This window comes from Ambystoma mexicanum, chromosome 5q, assembly GCF_040938575.1.
Source record: "Ambystoma mexicanum isolate Mex_15411 chromosome 5q, UKY_AmexF1_1, whole genome shotgun sequence".
Classification (NCBI taxonomy): Eukaryota; Metazoa; Chordata; class Amphibia; order Caudata; family Ambystomatidae; genus Ambystoma; species Ambystoma mexicanum.
In genome coordinates this window covers 119,084,266-119,100,275 of record NC_090933.1, presented here as the reverse complement: position 1 = coordinate 119,100,275, position 16,010 = coordinate 119,084,266, and the positions used below count along the sequence as shown (strand labels likewise).

The following is a 16,010-nucleotide window of genomic DNA, read 5'->3' as shown; positions in this document are numbered from 1 at the left end:
CGCCCCAAAAGCGCCCAATAATCGGGCATGACCAAAACATATGCACCATTGCAGCATTTTCCTCATCACATTTGGGGCACGCTTCCCGCCTTGTATTTTTGAATCTAGCTATCCGCTGAGGTGTCATATACGCCTTGTGTGTATTATATAGTTGTATCTGCTGCAGTGTAGCATTTCTCGACACCTTCTTGTGGTACCCTTGGGCCCTTTCCCACAACTCATCACTCATCGAGACTCCCACCTGCGCCTCCCACTCTTGTCTCAGTTGCACCACCTCTTTTCCCACTTTGGCCATCATCAACTCATATATTCTAGATATCTCGTGTCCCCCTTCCGCTATATCATATATTGTATCTATAATGGCGTTTGGCTCCTCACCTAGTACCACTTCAGACCATGTCATCCTGATTCTTCGCACCACTCTATGATACGTAATATACTATCCCGTATGTAACCCAGTTTCCTCCCCCAACACTTGGAAATCCTTTATAGTACCCTCTTGCCAAATGTCACCCATTGTTGCGATCCCCACCGGTTCCCAGTGGTTCCTAATCATCATCCGTAGTTGCCTTTCATCTCCCATCAGCGCAACCAGCGGTACCTGTGGGGACCACGGAAGTGGGTTCACCATCATCTGGCATGCCCTGCGCCACATCTTCCACCCGAGTAACATCATCTTCGGACGCCCTACCATTTCTGCCTAGGCAGCCACATAATTTCCTTTAGGTAGAATGGATTACAGTCCTGTCTAAACAGCCTGGACTCTGAGGTCGCTTCCTCCGAGAGCCACTTGGCCACATATTGCAGCTGGCTCGCTATATAATAAACTTCATAGTTAGGCAATTTTATACCCCCTTTCTCATATGGGTTTTGTAGCTTCCAGAGGGCCACTCTGTTTCGTGTTCCATGCCAAAGGAAATCCCTGCACGTACCATCTAGTTTAATGAAGAATTCCTTCGCTATCAAGTGCGGTATGTTGCCAAAGTAGTGCAAGAGCCTAGGTAGGACCACCATCTTCAACATTGACCCACACCCATCATTGCTAGAGGCAGCTTCACCCAGAACTTCATGCAATTTTCAATTTTCTTAATCGCTGCTTCTGTATTGTACTGATGTTCCTCTTCCACCGTGTAATATATATCTATCCCAAGATATCTGAACGTGCTAACCTCCCATGCTATCTGTAGCACCGGTAGTTGTTTTAATGGGATCCCTTTATATCTACCTAATGGGAACATACTAGAGTTATGGGGGTTCACTGCTATACCAGACAACCCTGCACATCTCTCCATCAGCTCCAGGATGTATTGGAGGTTTTCTTCCGGGTATTGCATATATAACAACATGTCATCTGCATACAAGGAAATTAAGTGCTGTTCCCCTCCGACTGCAATGCCTATCCCACCATACTGCTGCCTCAAATATATCGCTAAGGGTTCCAGGGCTAATATATAAAGCATGGGAGACCATGGGCACCCCTGTCTTGTACCCCTATGGAGTTGCCACCTTTCTGATATCAATGCCCCTGTCTTAACTCTGGCAAGTGGTTTACTATATAGCATTTTTTCCCACTGTAGGTATCCAGGCCCTATTCCATAGCCAGCCAAAGCCGCCCCATTACCACAGTTGATAATCCCGGAAATCCCCATCATTATGAAAATACTGCATGAGAAAGTCCATATTCATTTTTTTTCATTTGTTTTCATCCATTTTCACCCATCTTCTGAGCATGGAATTGAATTGGCTACATAAGCAGATGGTCTCACCACTGTATCCTTTTAGAAAATGTGAATAAGATTCTGCATTGAGCAAGCTGTGCATTACATTTTAAATATGCTTGTTTATGTGCCCCTTAGAGATGACACGTTTGTCACCTCTTTTGAGGGTCCTCTTGAAGTTGTTTCTTTCCTGAGTTGGAGTGAAAGTGCGGGAAATATTTTTTGGGCCATGATATGTCTGACAGTAAAAACGGGCAGTATTTCAAATAATGCCTCTTTTGACCTTTTTCGCCATACTTAAAATGGCCGTAAATCCAATGAAGGTTGATTGGGCTTATGGTAATAAATTCAATCAAATTACATGCCTGTTAGAGACACCATTTCCATTAGAGTAATCTCACTTCTGTCCTAGTTATTTTAATTTGAAGATGTTTGTTTTAAACAAGGAAAAAATAGCTATTTCAATCATGCCCTCATCTGCCCATGGAAAGGCCCAGTGCAGCTATCAAGGATACAAATAAAAGAGATCTTTGGGAATATTAGACATTGGGACACAATATCAATTTGGCGGTAATTCTATCTGAATTACCGCCAAACTCATTTACCATTTCCACCACTCAGTCCTGCAGGTCTAACAGAAGATGACCAGTGGGGAAACATCAGTGTTAGTCCCCATTTTCTGGACTCCTTAGGACTCCATGGGGATTTCTTACCGCTAGCAGTAATTCCACCACAGTAAATCCAACTACTTTTTTGAAAGAACTCACCTCCAGCATTTTCCTGAAGTGAATCCTCCACTCCAAACTTAGAATTTGCTGGTATGGGAAATTGGCAGCATTGTGTCAGCAATTCCATTACTGCCATTTTACCATCTTGTTTCCCCCATAACAGTGAACTCGTACTCAGGCCCATTGTTGCTACAATGGTGAAAAATGTCGTAGCTGGAATGACTTTTATCCGTACAGGATGTACACATATTGTGATTGGCTTATCAGTTGCATACCTTAAACGCTTCCAGGTCTTCAGATTTCAGCACGTTAGTAAAGAGATCCTGGTGGGCGGGGATGAATATCCCAACACTCGAGTATGGGCTACAAGTTCAAGAAACAAACAAAAAATGATGATTAGCAAAACCTCGCATTTAAGCATCGTCAGTCTATTCTAAATCATTTAAAAGCTCTTAAAGAACTTTTTCTGTCCTAGCTTCAGTGTGGCTATGACTTTACAAAGCCAAACATTGATTAAAAAGTGTCTTCTGAACAAAGTAAAAGCAGAAAACTATTTGAAGATGGCCTGCTCCATATTCAAGCCTTTCGTAGCTGTTCCGTATTTTACTCAGTGCCCGCCATGCCACCATGAGGGTCTTTACGGATGATATGATATGATATGGTATTTGTAACGCGCCTATACACAGGTGTTTCAAGGCGCGACGAGGCAGGGAGGGGAGGAACAAAGGGGAGACATACAGCGATCCTACTAGGCCCGGTGTCATTCAGATCGCGCAAGTGCAGGGGTGGGGGAGGGGGAAAAGTGCAAGGGGAAGGGGAGGGGGGAAGTGCAGTAAAGGTAAGTGGCGTAAGGTAATAAATAGAAAGGGCCAGCTGGTGGCAAGTGCAAGGTAAGTGCAGAACAAGTGCTGGGGAAGGGAGGGGGCTGTAGGGATACAGAGACAGTCCCGAAGTGCAGAGGGGTTCCAGGGCAACAGTGGCTGGGCCCAGGACCGAGGCCGTTTAGAGTGGTCCAGTTGCAGGATCAGTGCAGTTTAGTGAAGAATATTATTAGCTGTTCAGCAGGGGAGAGGGAGAGAGAAAGCAGAAGCAAAGAGGAAGGTTTTGAGGTGCTTCCGGAACCGGAGGTGGTTCTCCTCAAGTTTCAGGGAGGCAGGAAGGCTGTTCCAGAGGGAGGCCCCTGCCGCGGAGAGGATGCAATTGATGTTTTAAATATAGCCTGTGGTCATTATCTTATAGAAAAAAGAAGGGAAGCCCATACTTGCAAGACCACAATGTTGTTTTTCTGACGAATTAAACACATTGCACCGGACTGATAATGAAATTCAACTGTGTGTGAAAATTGTGGCATGGTGCAAATAGCTGCTGCGACGACTCGCAAATTGCAAACACAGAGGGAGTCCAAATTAAACTCATATGCACTGTGAACAGTTTGTGCCTCCCATTTTGCAAATGCAAATGGACACAAATCACACAGACAACAAAACCATTGCCAGAAGTTCCTGGAAGAGAAAAACATAAAAAGTGTTAAAAAAATCCCGGGAAGTGATGTCAGGTTAGTAGGAGGCCAAAACAAAGAAGTGATGGCTGGAAGGTTTAGAATGAATCTTTAGTGGTGGGGCAAAGCCTGATTTGCATGTGGGCTTTTCCCTTTTGTAATGGCTCGGCAGGCGAAGAACGATGGTATAGAGGGTTGTCCAGAGCAATGGCAGAGGTTAGGATAAATTCAAACCTTCCAGCCATCACCTCTTTTGTTTTGCGATAGTCACCAAGAGTGGGATGGGTATGCCCAGTCGTGGGTCCCGTGCCTGCTGGGCCTGGAGACCCAAGCTACTCCTCACTAATGAGGCCCAACAAGGCCGAAACATGTTTGGGGATGCTTGTGGTCTCGTGCAGAAGGGATGTGACCACCCTTTAGGGGTGGGGCCAAGCCTGATTTGCATATGGTCTTTCCCCTTTTGTAATGCTTGGCAGGCGAAGAACAATGGTCTGGAGGGTTGCCCAGAGCAATGCCAGAGGTTAGGATCAATTCCAAACCTTCCAGCCATCACCTCTTTTGTTTTAAGGTCAGTACGAGGGCAAAATATAGTATAGGAGACTAGTGTCCCTCATTTGAAATGCCCAGCCATTTACACCCCTGGCAGATTATTTATATATCAATTGGGTGACACCCTATTCAAAGAAGCTTAAACCACACCCTATAAAATAACACACACCATCAACTCTTATATTAGAGCTTCAATATCCGGTCCCAGACAATCCTCAGTTTAGTAACTCAGCATATAACAATCCCACCATCACACACTGGCATAGGAAACAAGTTAGTTTGTAAAACCAATTTCTTGTATTAAATAAAATGCCATCAAAATATTGTGACAGGAAATTCCACCCTAGAATTACATTGGGAGCTGCAGCCATACCTCAAGCTAAACAAGTTCAAACTATTCACTTTTCCATATATGTGGGCAACTGCATTGGTGGTTTCACAACAATTAAATCAAAGAATTTACAGTAGAGAATTATGCTTATGTTAAACCCACATCCACCTAGAAATCAAATGCTGAAGCAGTTGTCAGAATAAAGTTTAAACACAAAATAATTTACAGCATTTGATGTGATTCCCCAACTTTCAGGCTGATTTGAATCTAAAATGCTGGAAACTATCTACAACAAACTACTAGTTGCCAAACAGGGAATAGACACTACTTGACTGAATTTTCTATGATGGATTTGTTGCAAAAAAATGTAAAGACTTGGATTTCTCAGGATCTCTGTTTCCTGTGCAATGCTGGGACATTGGGGCCTAGCCACTCACTATTTCTACCAATATAACACTCTAGTTCAATTGGGGAACAGTTTCCATTGCTTTATTTGCTATACAGACACCAATCATGTGACCTCTTATTCCTTATTCGGTTTCAGGTGTCTAATGCTTCCAGAGATGCCGAATTGTAGAAGAAAGTCCTAATATGATGAAGTTACCTAAGGTTTCATTTTAATAAAAAATCACAAAGCACATACACCTTGCACTATGTTCCCTTTTACAGAGATATAACCTTTAAACAGGGCTCCCAAATTCTTTTAAATGCTATCTAGGATTCCATAACTTCTCAGGAAAATGTCTAAATAGTAAATTCTGCTTCCGGAAAGGCCTCTCCATTCAGTCCAATCTGGCTCAGGCCCGTCTTAAAACTATTTACCCATCAACCAGCTACAGTTGGAATTCAATCTGCTTCTCAGATAATTCTTGTTGGTCAGGGTATTTGATTGGTCTCTATACTTAAGGAAAAATTACACATCTCACACCTACCCCTTTCCTATTAGCTCTTTCACATAAGAAGGATGGATGGAGGAGCATTTGTCTTCATTTTGGTTGCATTTTCCGTATAAGCCTTCCTCTCAGCATATGACATCACTGAATTACAGATTTTATAAATATAGGTCCTATGTATCTCCCACTTTACAAACTCAAATTTGTATGGGTCTCTCACTGGGTAAAGCGTATCTCAATTCATCCCACCTCTCAGGAAAGTGGAATTGCAGAATTCTAATCCTAATATTTTAGTTTCAAAACTTCACTTAATGCCAATAATCTTCATATGTATGCATGCAGCGTATGTTCACAATAAGGCACATATATTTATTTTTGTTTTGTAGGACATTCGACGGACAAGATACAGCTTTTTGTGTAATTCTATATTTTAAGCAGATTTAGATTCAATTTAACCCATATTGAAAACACAAAAAAGCTTAACCTATTCTCTATTTCCTGCCCCTCGTGTAACTTGGGATACTCAGAAACATCTTGTCCTGTAGATTTTGCTTTGAATAACTATTTGCAATGGAAAATGCTATTTATTTATTTATTCATTCAAATTTGTAGAGCGCGCGTCAGCCCGGAGGCATCGCGGCGCTTGTTACAGGCAAAATCTTAGTTACATAGGGTACAGTAATTACATATAATACAAAAATTACAGTGGACATGTATACAATAGAGATGCAGTATATTTACATGGATTCCTGAGCGTTTTAGTTATTTTGCAAGGTATGAAGTTTTCAACTTCTTGCGAAAAATGGGAAGAGAGTTTTCCACTCTAATGTCTGCAGGGAGGGCGTTCCAGGTCTTGGCTGCAATGTAGGGGAAACTTAGTCCTCCGGCTTTGGCTTTTTTGATGAGTGGGATGCAGATTAGGTTAGAGTATTGCGTCCTGGTAGGACGGGAGGAGGAAGGTTTGAGGATGGTTTCTGATAGATAGGACGGGGCGGAGAGAGAGAGGCATTTGTGAGTGAGGGTGAGGATTTTGAGAGTGATCCGTTCTTTGACCGGGAGCCATTGGGCTGAGTGCCTGGCCTGTGTGATATGCTCTCTTCTTGGGATACTAAGAGCGGCCCGAAGAGCATTGTTCTGCGTGACTTGTAGTCTGTTTATGTTTTTGGCAGATGTGCCGGATAGGAGTGCATTGCAGTAGTCCAATTTGGCTCCAATGGTGGCTCTAGCTACAGAGAGGCAATTAGGTTTGGAGAGGTAGGGCTTGATGGCATTTATGAGCTTGATGGTGTGTGCGGAAGCAGAAGTGATTGCGCTGACTTGTCTGGTCATGGATAGAGAGGAGTCAAGGTATACTCCCAAGGTCTTTACGGCTGTGGATACGGGGATGATGGAGTTGTCAATGGAGAAGTTGGCGTATAGTTTGTCAAGTTTGTCTAGGGTGTTCTGTTGACCTAGTATCATGATTTCAGTCTTGTCACCATTGAGGCAGAGGCCATTAATTGCCATCCATGCCTTTATGACGGAGTAGATTGTGTGGAGTGCCTTTGCGTCTTCGTTGTATGATCCTGAAAGGGGTAGAAGTACTTGTGTGTCGTCCGCGTAGTTCGTGTATGTAATGCCGTATGAGTCAAGTTTGTCAAAGAGGGGCTTGGTGAACAAGTTATAGAGTGTGGGTGCAGTGCAGGATCCTTGAGGGACCCCGCAGTGTATTGTCGTGGGAGTGGCGTTGGCGATGCCTGAGAAGACTTTCATGGCTCTTCCTTCTAGGAAGGAAGAGATCCAGAGGGCTGCTTCTTTGGAGAAGTTGGCTGAGTGTGTGAGGTGTGAGGTGAGGGTCTTGTGATCAACCAGATCGAAAGCGGCTGAGAGATCTAAAAGGAGCAGAAGAGCAGGCTTGCCTTTGTCCATGATTTGGGTGATCTGATTCTTCAGATCACCCTATTCACTTGGGGCGCGCTATACTTAGTGACCTGGTGTTAACTGAAGATAAAAAATTATATTTGGACAGGTTTACCACACATAGTCAACCATTACTTTTAAAGTTAACCTGTCAAACAAACAAATGACAATCTACAAACACGTCCATGGTTTTGAGCTAAAGCATATATTTTCAAGCACAGGAACCATGCTCAAGCTATTTATGAGGGTGTCTGATTTTGCCTTTAAAAAAGAGCACCCCAATTCTATATTGACCTGCATGCCAGATGTGTTTCAGACATCACTTAATTTATATATTCAGAATAAATCGTAAAGATAATCTTTACCTTGCCGGCATGAGTAGATGTCAACAAGAAAAGTGACTAGAGAATTTCAGTTTTTTTCAAAATGTATTAAAGGTTTATCGGTAAATATACCATTAACCCATAGTTGTACAAAATATAAAATGACAATTTACAATTAGATAATAATACAAATGAAACATATATTCCATGTACATCATTTTACAATCCATAAATTCATACCCAAATACAAATTTTAAAAGAAAAATTGCTATTGTAAATTTGAGTTCATTATTTTAATGTACTTTCCTGGAATCAGCTGCCAAATATAATATGTCGCATAATTCAATTTTCAGTTCATACCTGAATAGAGTTTTGACAAAAATTGATCCGTTAGTATAATATTCTATTCTGCAACCATATTACTATATCCTTTCCTATATATTTTGTGTAATATCGGGTATGAATTTAATAAGTGCCATGCAGATTCAATATTCTCATTACAAATTTGACAAAGTCGCTTGTTATGTGGTATGTTTGTCCAAGCTGCACGTCGTTCCAAGGTAGGTAGCTGATTGAAACGTAACCTCATTATGAAGCGACGTACCTAGCAACTACGCACTTTATAGATATAACCAAAGGGGGTACCTTAATAAATCCTTGTGTTGTGTACTTCCAGATGTAACTTTCTTAGATAGATGTTCTATGTTGTTCATTCAGTCCCATTATTCAGCTTTTTTCTTAACTTGTTTAATATCTAACCCCATGTTACTGGGTTGTTCCACCATAAACCCTATATCTTCATGGAATCTTCTAATATCCAATAACCATTTTCGTAATACACCAACTGGAGCTTCCAAGCCCAAAATACTATCAAAGCAGCAGTAAATGTTCTCTAAGTTCTGACTACATTCTGCAATCTGGAAGAAAAATACACTCCTATGAATTTTACATCGGGTATGCATGATAATGAGGCCCAGTTCATTGCATAGGGCCTCAACAGGTGTACTTGGAAATACCCCTAGCGTATGTCACCATAGTTTGCCCTCAAGATTTCTCAGCCCTGTAAGCTCTTTTTTTGTCACCAATTCCAGGCTGTATAGTGCACTAGGGACAATGCAAGCATTACAGATCTTCATTATGCCCTCCATTGAGAAGCCTTCACTATGTGTTATAAAAGATCTTACAGCATTACATTTCTTCTTGACTTTGGTCAGTTTATCTTTTGCCAACAATTTGAGATTGAATGTATCATGTATAGACATTCCCAGATATGTATATTGTTTTACTGTGTCAATGGCAATGTCATTAATTTTCAAAATAAAATGTGTGGATCTTTATCCCTTTCTTCCATTGATAATCATAATTTTTTTTCTTCAAATTAACGACTGGATCATTTAATTTGGAGTAATCATAAAGTGCCACCAAACTACGCCGCAACCCAATGGGAGTGTGGTCAAAAATGACTTTAGTTTGCGTACTGCTTCTATCTTCTCATTGGTGGCCGGATGAGCCATACACAGTGATCAAAGAAGCTTGTTTTGGTGCGTCGGAAGCGGCTGCTACGTGATTTCGAGATTTTGAGAGCAGAGCAGAACAGTGCGGCTTGACACCCCTAGGTACTTTCCTCTAACAAGCCTGGAAGCTGCTGGAAGAGCTTCGAGTGCGGAGTGCGGAGTGTGGAGTTACACCACTGGGAGAAGTTGGGAGTTGGGAAAAGGCGGCTGCTGCTTCTGGTGCTTCTGGTACATTTGGTGCCACGGCGAGGGGGAGATTCCACCGGTACTTCATCCCCAGTTCATCCCCAGTCCAGATCAGACCAGACTGAACAGCAAAATTAAAGTAACCCCCTGGCCCTTTGGACCCGACATGAACCGCTGCAGGGAGTGCCTTACGGCAGAGGCAAGCAGTGAGGCAGCGCCCTGTCACGTTACTGCGTTTTGCGGGCAGGCAGGCAGGACGTTTATTTCCTATTCTTTGTGCAATCGGTCTTCCCCTTATCGCTGGTGTGGTCTCCCTTTGACAGTTTTGGGGAAGTGCCTGTCAATTTAAGGGTCACTCCTCATTTCACCTGACTATCAGGGAGAAGCCTCCGGTGAGTCTGCTGTGGTTGGTGTGTTGGGTGCGCTGCTATCGGGGACTGTGGTTGTCTCACCTTTTACCCGATCATTAAACACACCAATGTTTAGTCCCAGGTATGGTGCTATTAAAAGAAGGGGAGGTCTCATAAGCAGCCACGAGCAAAACAAAGTCCTATAATCTTCGTAGTGCTTCAGTACATTTTGATCAGCATGCCCCAGAACGGGAGGTACAGCCTGACAATGATCATCCTCCCATATGTGGGGACAGTCTGTCCTGTTAAACCCTTCAGATTGAAAATGGTAGTCTGCAGGGTAAAGGTTGTTTTTTCCCCATGGATGGCCAGGTGGCTTTGGGCTCTGGCTTACTTTGTTTACCTACAGTGGATCGTAAAGAGGTCGGAGTGTCTACACCCAAAACCCACCTATTACAAGATTGCTTGACTATGAATCGAGACTACATCCTGTCAGCAACCTTGATAAAAAACAATATCTTAAACTATTTTCCTGTGGAAGGGAGGGGCAACGGTTTAGCTTTCCAGGTGAAGGGTGGAAGTCTGGAAAGGGGATTATGCAACACAGCGCCTTTCAAATCCCCAGGAGAAAATACCGCCTTGGTAGTGCCAAAAATAGACTTGGTTGAGAAGGTCACTAATAATACCAACATTCCACCAAACTTTGATGCCTCATTTGAATTGAATGCCATCTCGGCTCTTTTGGATGCAACTAGAGTTGTAGAGACGTGTGAGTACAGCATAAATCCATTGCATCCATTGGAAAAAAGGACAAAATTGGGGAGGCTGAGGCATGGGATAAAATGCTGGGTTCTGCCTCAATTGTTGCCTTACATTTTGTATTGAGCTTGTTGGTCAAGGTCTTTGAGGGTCTAAAAACTGAAGTTCAATGTCACTCAGGCTTGCTGCTGGAGATTTCCAAGGACCTTGATCTCAATGGGGGCGCTGAAATTGGCAGTAAATGATCTAATGAGTGAAATTCGAGAGGAATCTTGTCTTTGGTCACAAAATCATTGCTCAAAAATAGATTTATTGGTAGAGCAATGGGGGGGAGCTAAACTGGCCGAATCTATTACTGTTGCACAGGGGGAAGGTTGTCCTTGCTCAAAGCCCAAGGTGGCGATGTCTGAGAGTGTGGGCTTGGATGATACTCCTCTGTCTGCATCCACCAAGGATGAATTTGTGAGACTAGCTCTACTGGTGGAGTCAGAACTTCCCACATCTGGGCATGCAGTGGCAGCAATGAATGATTCTGACTAAGCCCTATATGCCACGAAAAATCAACAGGAACAAACCACTAAGAAGAAGCTTAATGGGAAATCAAAAAGGAAAAGGAAGAAGAGAAATCCAATGTTACTATCTGAAGTTGGTGGTTGTGTAGAATCCCCAATAACAAATGTCAAAGTGGACCTCCGACCAAAGAAGTCCCATTCCATAGCCAGTACGAACCGCTTTGTTCGTAGCCTACAAGGCCTTCAGAAGCAAATGGGGGCAAAGAACAAGAGGAAAGGGCAATTTGTTGAAGCAAGGAGGCCTACTATGAAAAAATATCATTTGGTCTCAGGTTCGGGGTCCTCTGTTATACTGGATCCGGTTATCATGAAAATGACTGTGGGATGTCAGATGGACTCAATTAAACCAGATCTAAAGATAGCTTCAATCTTCCTAAAAAGCTCTAAGGCGGCAGTGATTAATCCCCCTCGTAAGACTGCCCCAATCTTCCTTAAATCCAAAGGCAAGGAGATGGGTAAGAGCACAAGTGAGGAAAGTATGCCGGGGGGGTTGAAGTCTCTTGTAAAGGGCCTGGATCAATCCTCTAATGGCTTGCCTGCATTAATGGATGTATCAATCATTGGCGCTCCCACCAGAGTAGCAGAAGGGGTGCCGGTAAACAGTTTAAGGATTCCACATAGAAACAAAGTCCCTACTATGCAATCCATCAATAATAACCAAAATGTGTCTTTACGTCCTGATAAGTTGAAGAATTCATCGCAAAATGTAACTCTTTATTTGGCAAGGGTTGCTCCGAACTGTGGGTCTAATCTTTCTTTGAATCGATCTGCAATTCTTGAAGAAATGAAAATAAATCCCAGCCTACAATATATAACAACGCTAGACATTGAGCGAGTGGGTTTTCCGTTTCTGCCAAGTACAGAAATTGCAGAAGTCATACTGAAATCTAGACTGGGGTTTGAATCCCTTCTGGGGGCAACTTCTGATTTGGGGTAGGAGGGGCTTAATGTAACGAATGTCTTGCAAGATGCAAAGACACTGACCTCAAGCTCTTTGTCAAATATTCCCTCTACTGCTTTGTCCATGGTGAAAGTTAATGCTCTGCCAGCTACTCGACAGTCCTGGATTTAGTGCCGGAGATAGTCTCTCAGATCTTTCTTAAACTAGGGCTAGTGGAGAAGAGTCTTTAGCCAAGTCTTTCATAAGAACTTTGTCCTGGAACTCGAGAGGCTTCAACTCCTTTTGCATTGAACCTATCAAGAGTAATGTGTTTTGATCATTTGTTGTAATCTTTTTTCAGGAACCCTGGGCGAGATTGGCCTTTGATATTGAGGGGTTCTCCTCTTATCATCAGGTGGCTACTAATGTAGGAGTGGGGCAGCCAGTTGGGGGGTTGTGTATACTCTGTAGAAACTTGATTTATGATAAGTCAGAGATGCTCTATGGTGATTTCCCAGGTATCCTAATGGTAAGAGCCAGGGTGAAGAGCAAAAAAGGCTCACAGGGATGACTTTTGGTCAATCTCTATTGGATCTCCGCACACTCTTATGGAGTGAGAATTTAGATGATAGCCTGACTCTTGCAATATCCCGCTTACCCAGGGATGAGATTGTTATCCTGGGTGACCTAAACTCACAGTGCCTAGAAGCATCCCATCTGCCAGAGGGAGGGGATATTCGAAAGATTCGGGATGGGAGTATTTGGTGTCAGTTTATGGAAGAATGGGACTTGCAGGTTCTCAATGGAAGTGTGACTGGTGACATCCCTGTGGCCCGACTTGGAGAAGAGGGTCTCTAAACTCACCCATTGATTATGTTTTTGTCACAAGGGGTCTATTTGAATGTTGTAAGAATTTTAAAGTTACACAGGGGGGCTTGAGTGACCACAATCTTTTGGAGGCTCAGTTTGAGGTGTTACTGGATTCAAAGACATGTGATCAGTCTAAAAATTCACTAGTTAGCTATACAGGAAATAGACTGGTAAGATAATAAAGGGGGTCAGATTTTGAATAGAAATCTGGACGGATATGTAGTAAAGTTCCCTGATCAGGATTTATCACGGCAGTATACCCCACATACCTTTGTAGATTTGCTCTGGTCCCTTAACCCTCCAAATACTGAAACACAGAAAATTAGGCCACTGCATGTGCATCATTTAGATTTGCAAATCTTGGAAAAAAAGAGAGAGAGGAGAAGAGTGCTAAAAAGAGATCAGAAGAATAAGTAACTCATATAGGAATTGGTTTAGATCTTATCAGGCCTTGAGACTGCAGAAAGATGGGGAAGAAATGCTGAGGGCGGTTTGCCTTAAGAACTCTCGAACTTTTTGGGCTCTGATAAATTCTTTGACCAACCAACCGCAGGATGCAAATATTCAAGAACAGGTCTGGGTTGACAATTTGAGAAAGTGTATCTTGGCTCCATATGTCCTAATCTAGGGAGCCCTTCCTTATCACCTTGGGTTCTAAACTCCTCTACCGAGGAGATTGCAAATCTAATAATGAAATCATCAGGCTGAAGAGCGGATGGGCCCAATGGCCTCACCAATGCCATATTAAAAGGCTGGGCCAGTCTGGGCCAGACTGCTAAAAGGCCTTTTTGATCAGATTGTGGAGACCAGAAGTTTCCCAGATTCCTGGAAAAGTTCCATCATTGTGCCCATTTTTAAGCGTGGTGACCGCCTAGCAGCCTCCAATTACCACACTATATCGCTCCTAGATGCGGACAGTAAAATATTTACGGGGCTTGTATTAAGAGACCTGGAAGTCTGGGCTAAAGAGCATACGATAATCTCCAAATACCAAACAGGCTTTAGAAAGGGCTTATCCACTTCATTAAAAGGCCTTGTCCTGAGCTGTATCACAGCGGGATGCTTAGAAAAAAATGGGCAACCCCTGTTTGGTGCCTGGGTTGATTTGACCCAGGCATTTGATACCATCAATAGGGAAGGCTGTGGGAAAAGTAAAAAAAACTGGGGCATGCCGGATAGTCTCTTGTCAATTCTGATTGAACTACATCAGAATTCTACACTCTCTGTAATGCTGTCTAAGTTAGGGGATTTATCTAAAAAGGTTAAGATAAATAGGGGGGTCCGACTGGGATGCTTAGTTGCCCCCTTTCTTTTTAACCTCTTTCTGGTGGACCCCTTTAATTGGCTTCAAGGTCTACTCTTGGTGAGCCCTAAATTGGGTACAAAAAAGATAGAGGGTCTGGCGTATGCAGATGACATCACTATTTTGGATTATACGCAAATTGGCTTCCAGAGTTTACTAAATGCCCTTGCAGAATATGCTAGGATAAATCAACTGCTAATAAATCCCTAAAAAAAGGTATGGTCATTTTTAAACGACCTCAGAAAAAGGTAAAATCTTTTACCTGGCAATAGAATAATAAAGTTGTGCCAATTCTAAATGAGATTACCTACCTGGGCTGCAAGGTCTCTGGGTTTAAAACTAGAAAATCGGTTCTCCGGGAGCTGCACATCAAAATTTTGAAACTGGGATCCTGTAATTCTGTAAATTTGCTATCCTACCACTGGTTCAGTACTGTGTCTGAAAAGTAGTTCCCTCCTTACTATTCGGTATGGAATGCAATGCCTAGAGTTTTGTCATTAATTGGCAGAAACTTGAGGCAAAGCTGTGGAAGAGAACGCTGAACCTGCCTAACTCAGTTCCGATGGATTCTGTGCATTTTGAACAGGGCCTGACCTCTCTTTTATCATGGATGGAATGGGGGTGGATTTCTGTGCATAGATTAATTCTTGCCCCTCCATCTCTGTCCGTCTATGAGGATATGTCGGTCCAGTTTCAGAAGGGAGATAATCGATTCTTATGTGCTCTTAAGGAGAGATCTATGGAGATTCTTAGGGTAATGGATTTGGACGCAGATACCCTGCTACAGAACCCGCTACAAACCAAAGAAAGCATTAAAAGAGGGGACTGGATACGAACCATTGAGCTAATAAGATTATTAAAGCTTACCTCATCTCTTACCATTTGCAATAAACCTAGATCGTTTCTGGCTACATATCTGAGAAGGTCACCGGATCTGAGTGTGCAAATTGATTTTCTCAGATTTAGACTGAATATACTGCCAATACTAGAAATTTTACATGCAAGAGATAGAGAAGCCTATCCATCCAACATCTGCCAGGGATGCAAGCAGGGTCTTAAGCACTCGACTAAATGAATGTCCGGGCAAAGTGGGCCTTGAGGGTCACTCGATTTAGTAGATTTGTTCATAACATACATTTCTTGGACTCTCCATGTTTTGGGAGAGACTAGCATCTGGTAATGACATTTTTCTCACAACTGAAGTGGTCAATCTCCTGAGGTCCATGAAACTTATGGATAAAATGGATAGTGTCCTGGATGAAGGCAAGTTAGGGGTTTGATGGATGAGGTATGATAAAATGTTAAAATTCTTTATCTATTTTACTTGTGTTGGTTTTGCTTGTATTAGGTTTTTTATTTGGTTTTAGGAATCTGAAGATATTATGTTTATTTTAAATGTAAATGAAAGTGATCTGTTTGAGTGTTTGTGTGTAAAAAGTCTGAATTGTTTTTGGCTAGTGGACGTTAAATAAAAACAGAAAAATGACTGTATCAACTGAATATGTCAGCCACCCCAACAAACTGTCGTCTATGTTGGGGGGAACATTTTGACAGCTGTTCAGCGTCTCTTCTAAATCTGACACATACAAATTGAAAAGAATTGGTGCTTGGGTGCACTCTTGTTTCGAACCATAGTT

General features: G+C 42.5%; 1 protein-coding gene across 1 annotated transcript in view; it reads right to left on the bottom strand.

The window, feature by feature from the left end:
- LOC138497284 (uncharacterized) overlaps positions 1-16,010 on the bottom strand; it is a 901,742-nt gene that overhangs the window by 704,547 nt on the left and 181,185 nt on the right. The window contains exon 4 of the mRNA XM_069620635.1: positions 2,722-2,809. Within this exon, the coding sequence (XP_069476736.1) occupies positions 2,722-2,809 (88 nt within the window). The remainder of the gene's footprint in view (positions 1-2,721; positions 2,810-16,010) is intronic.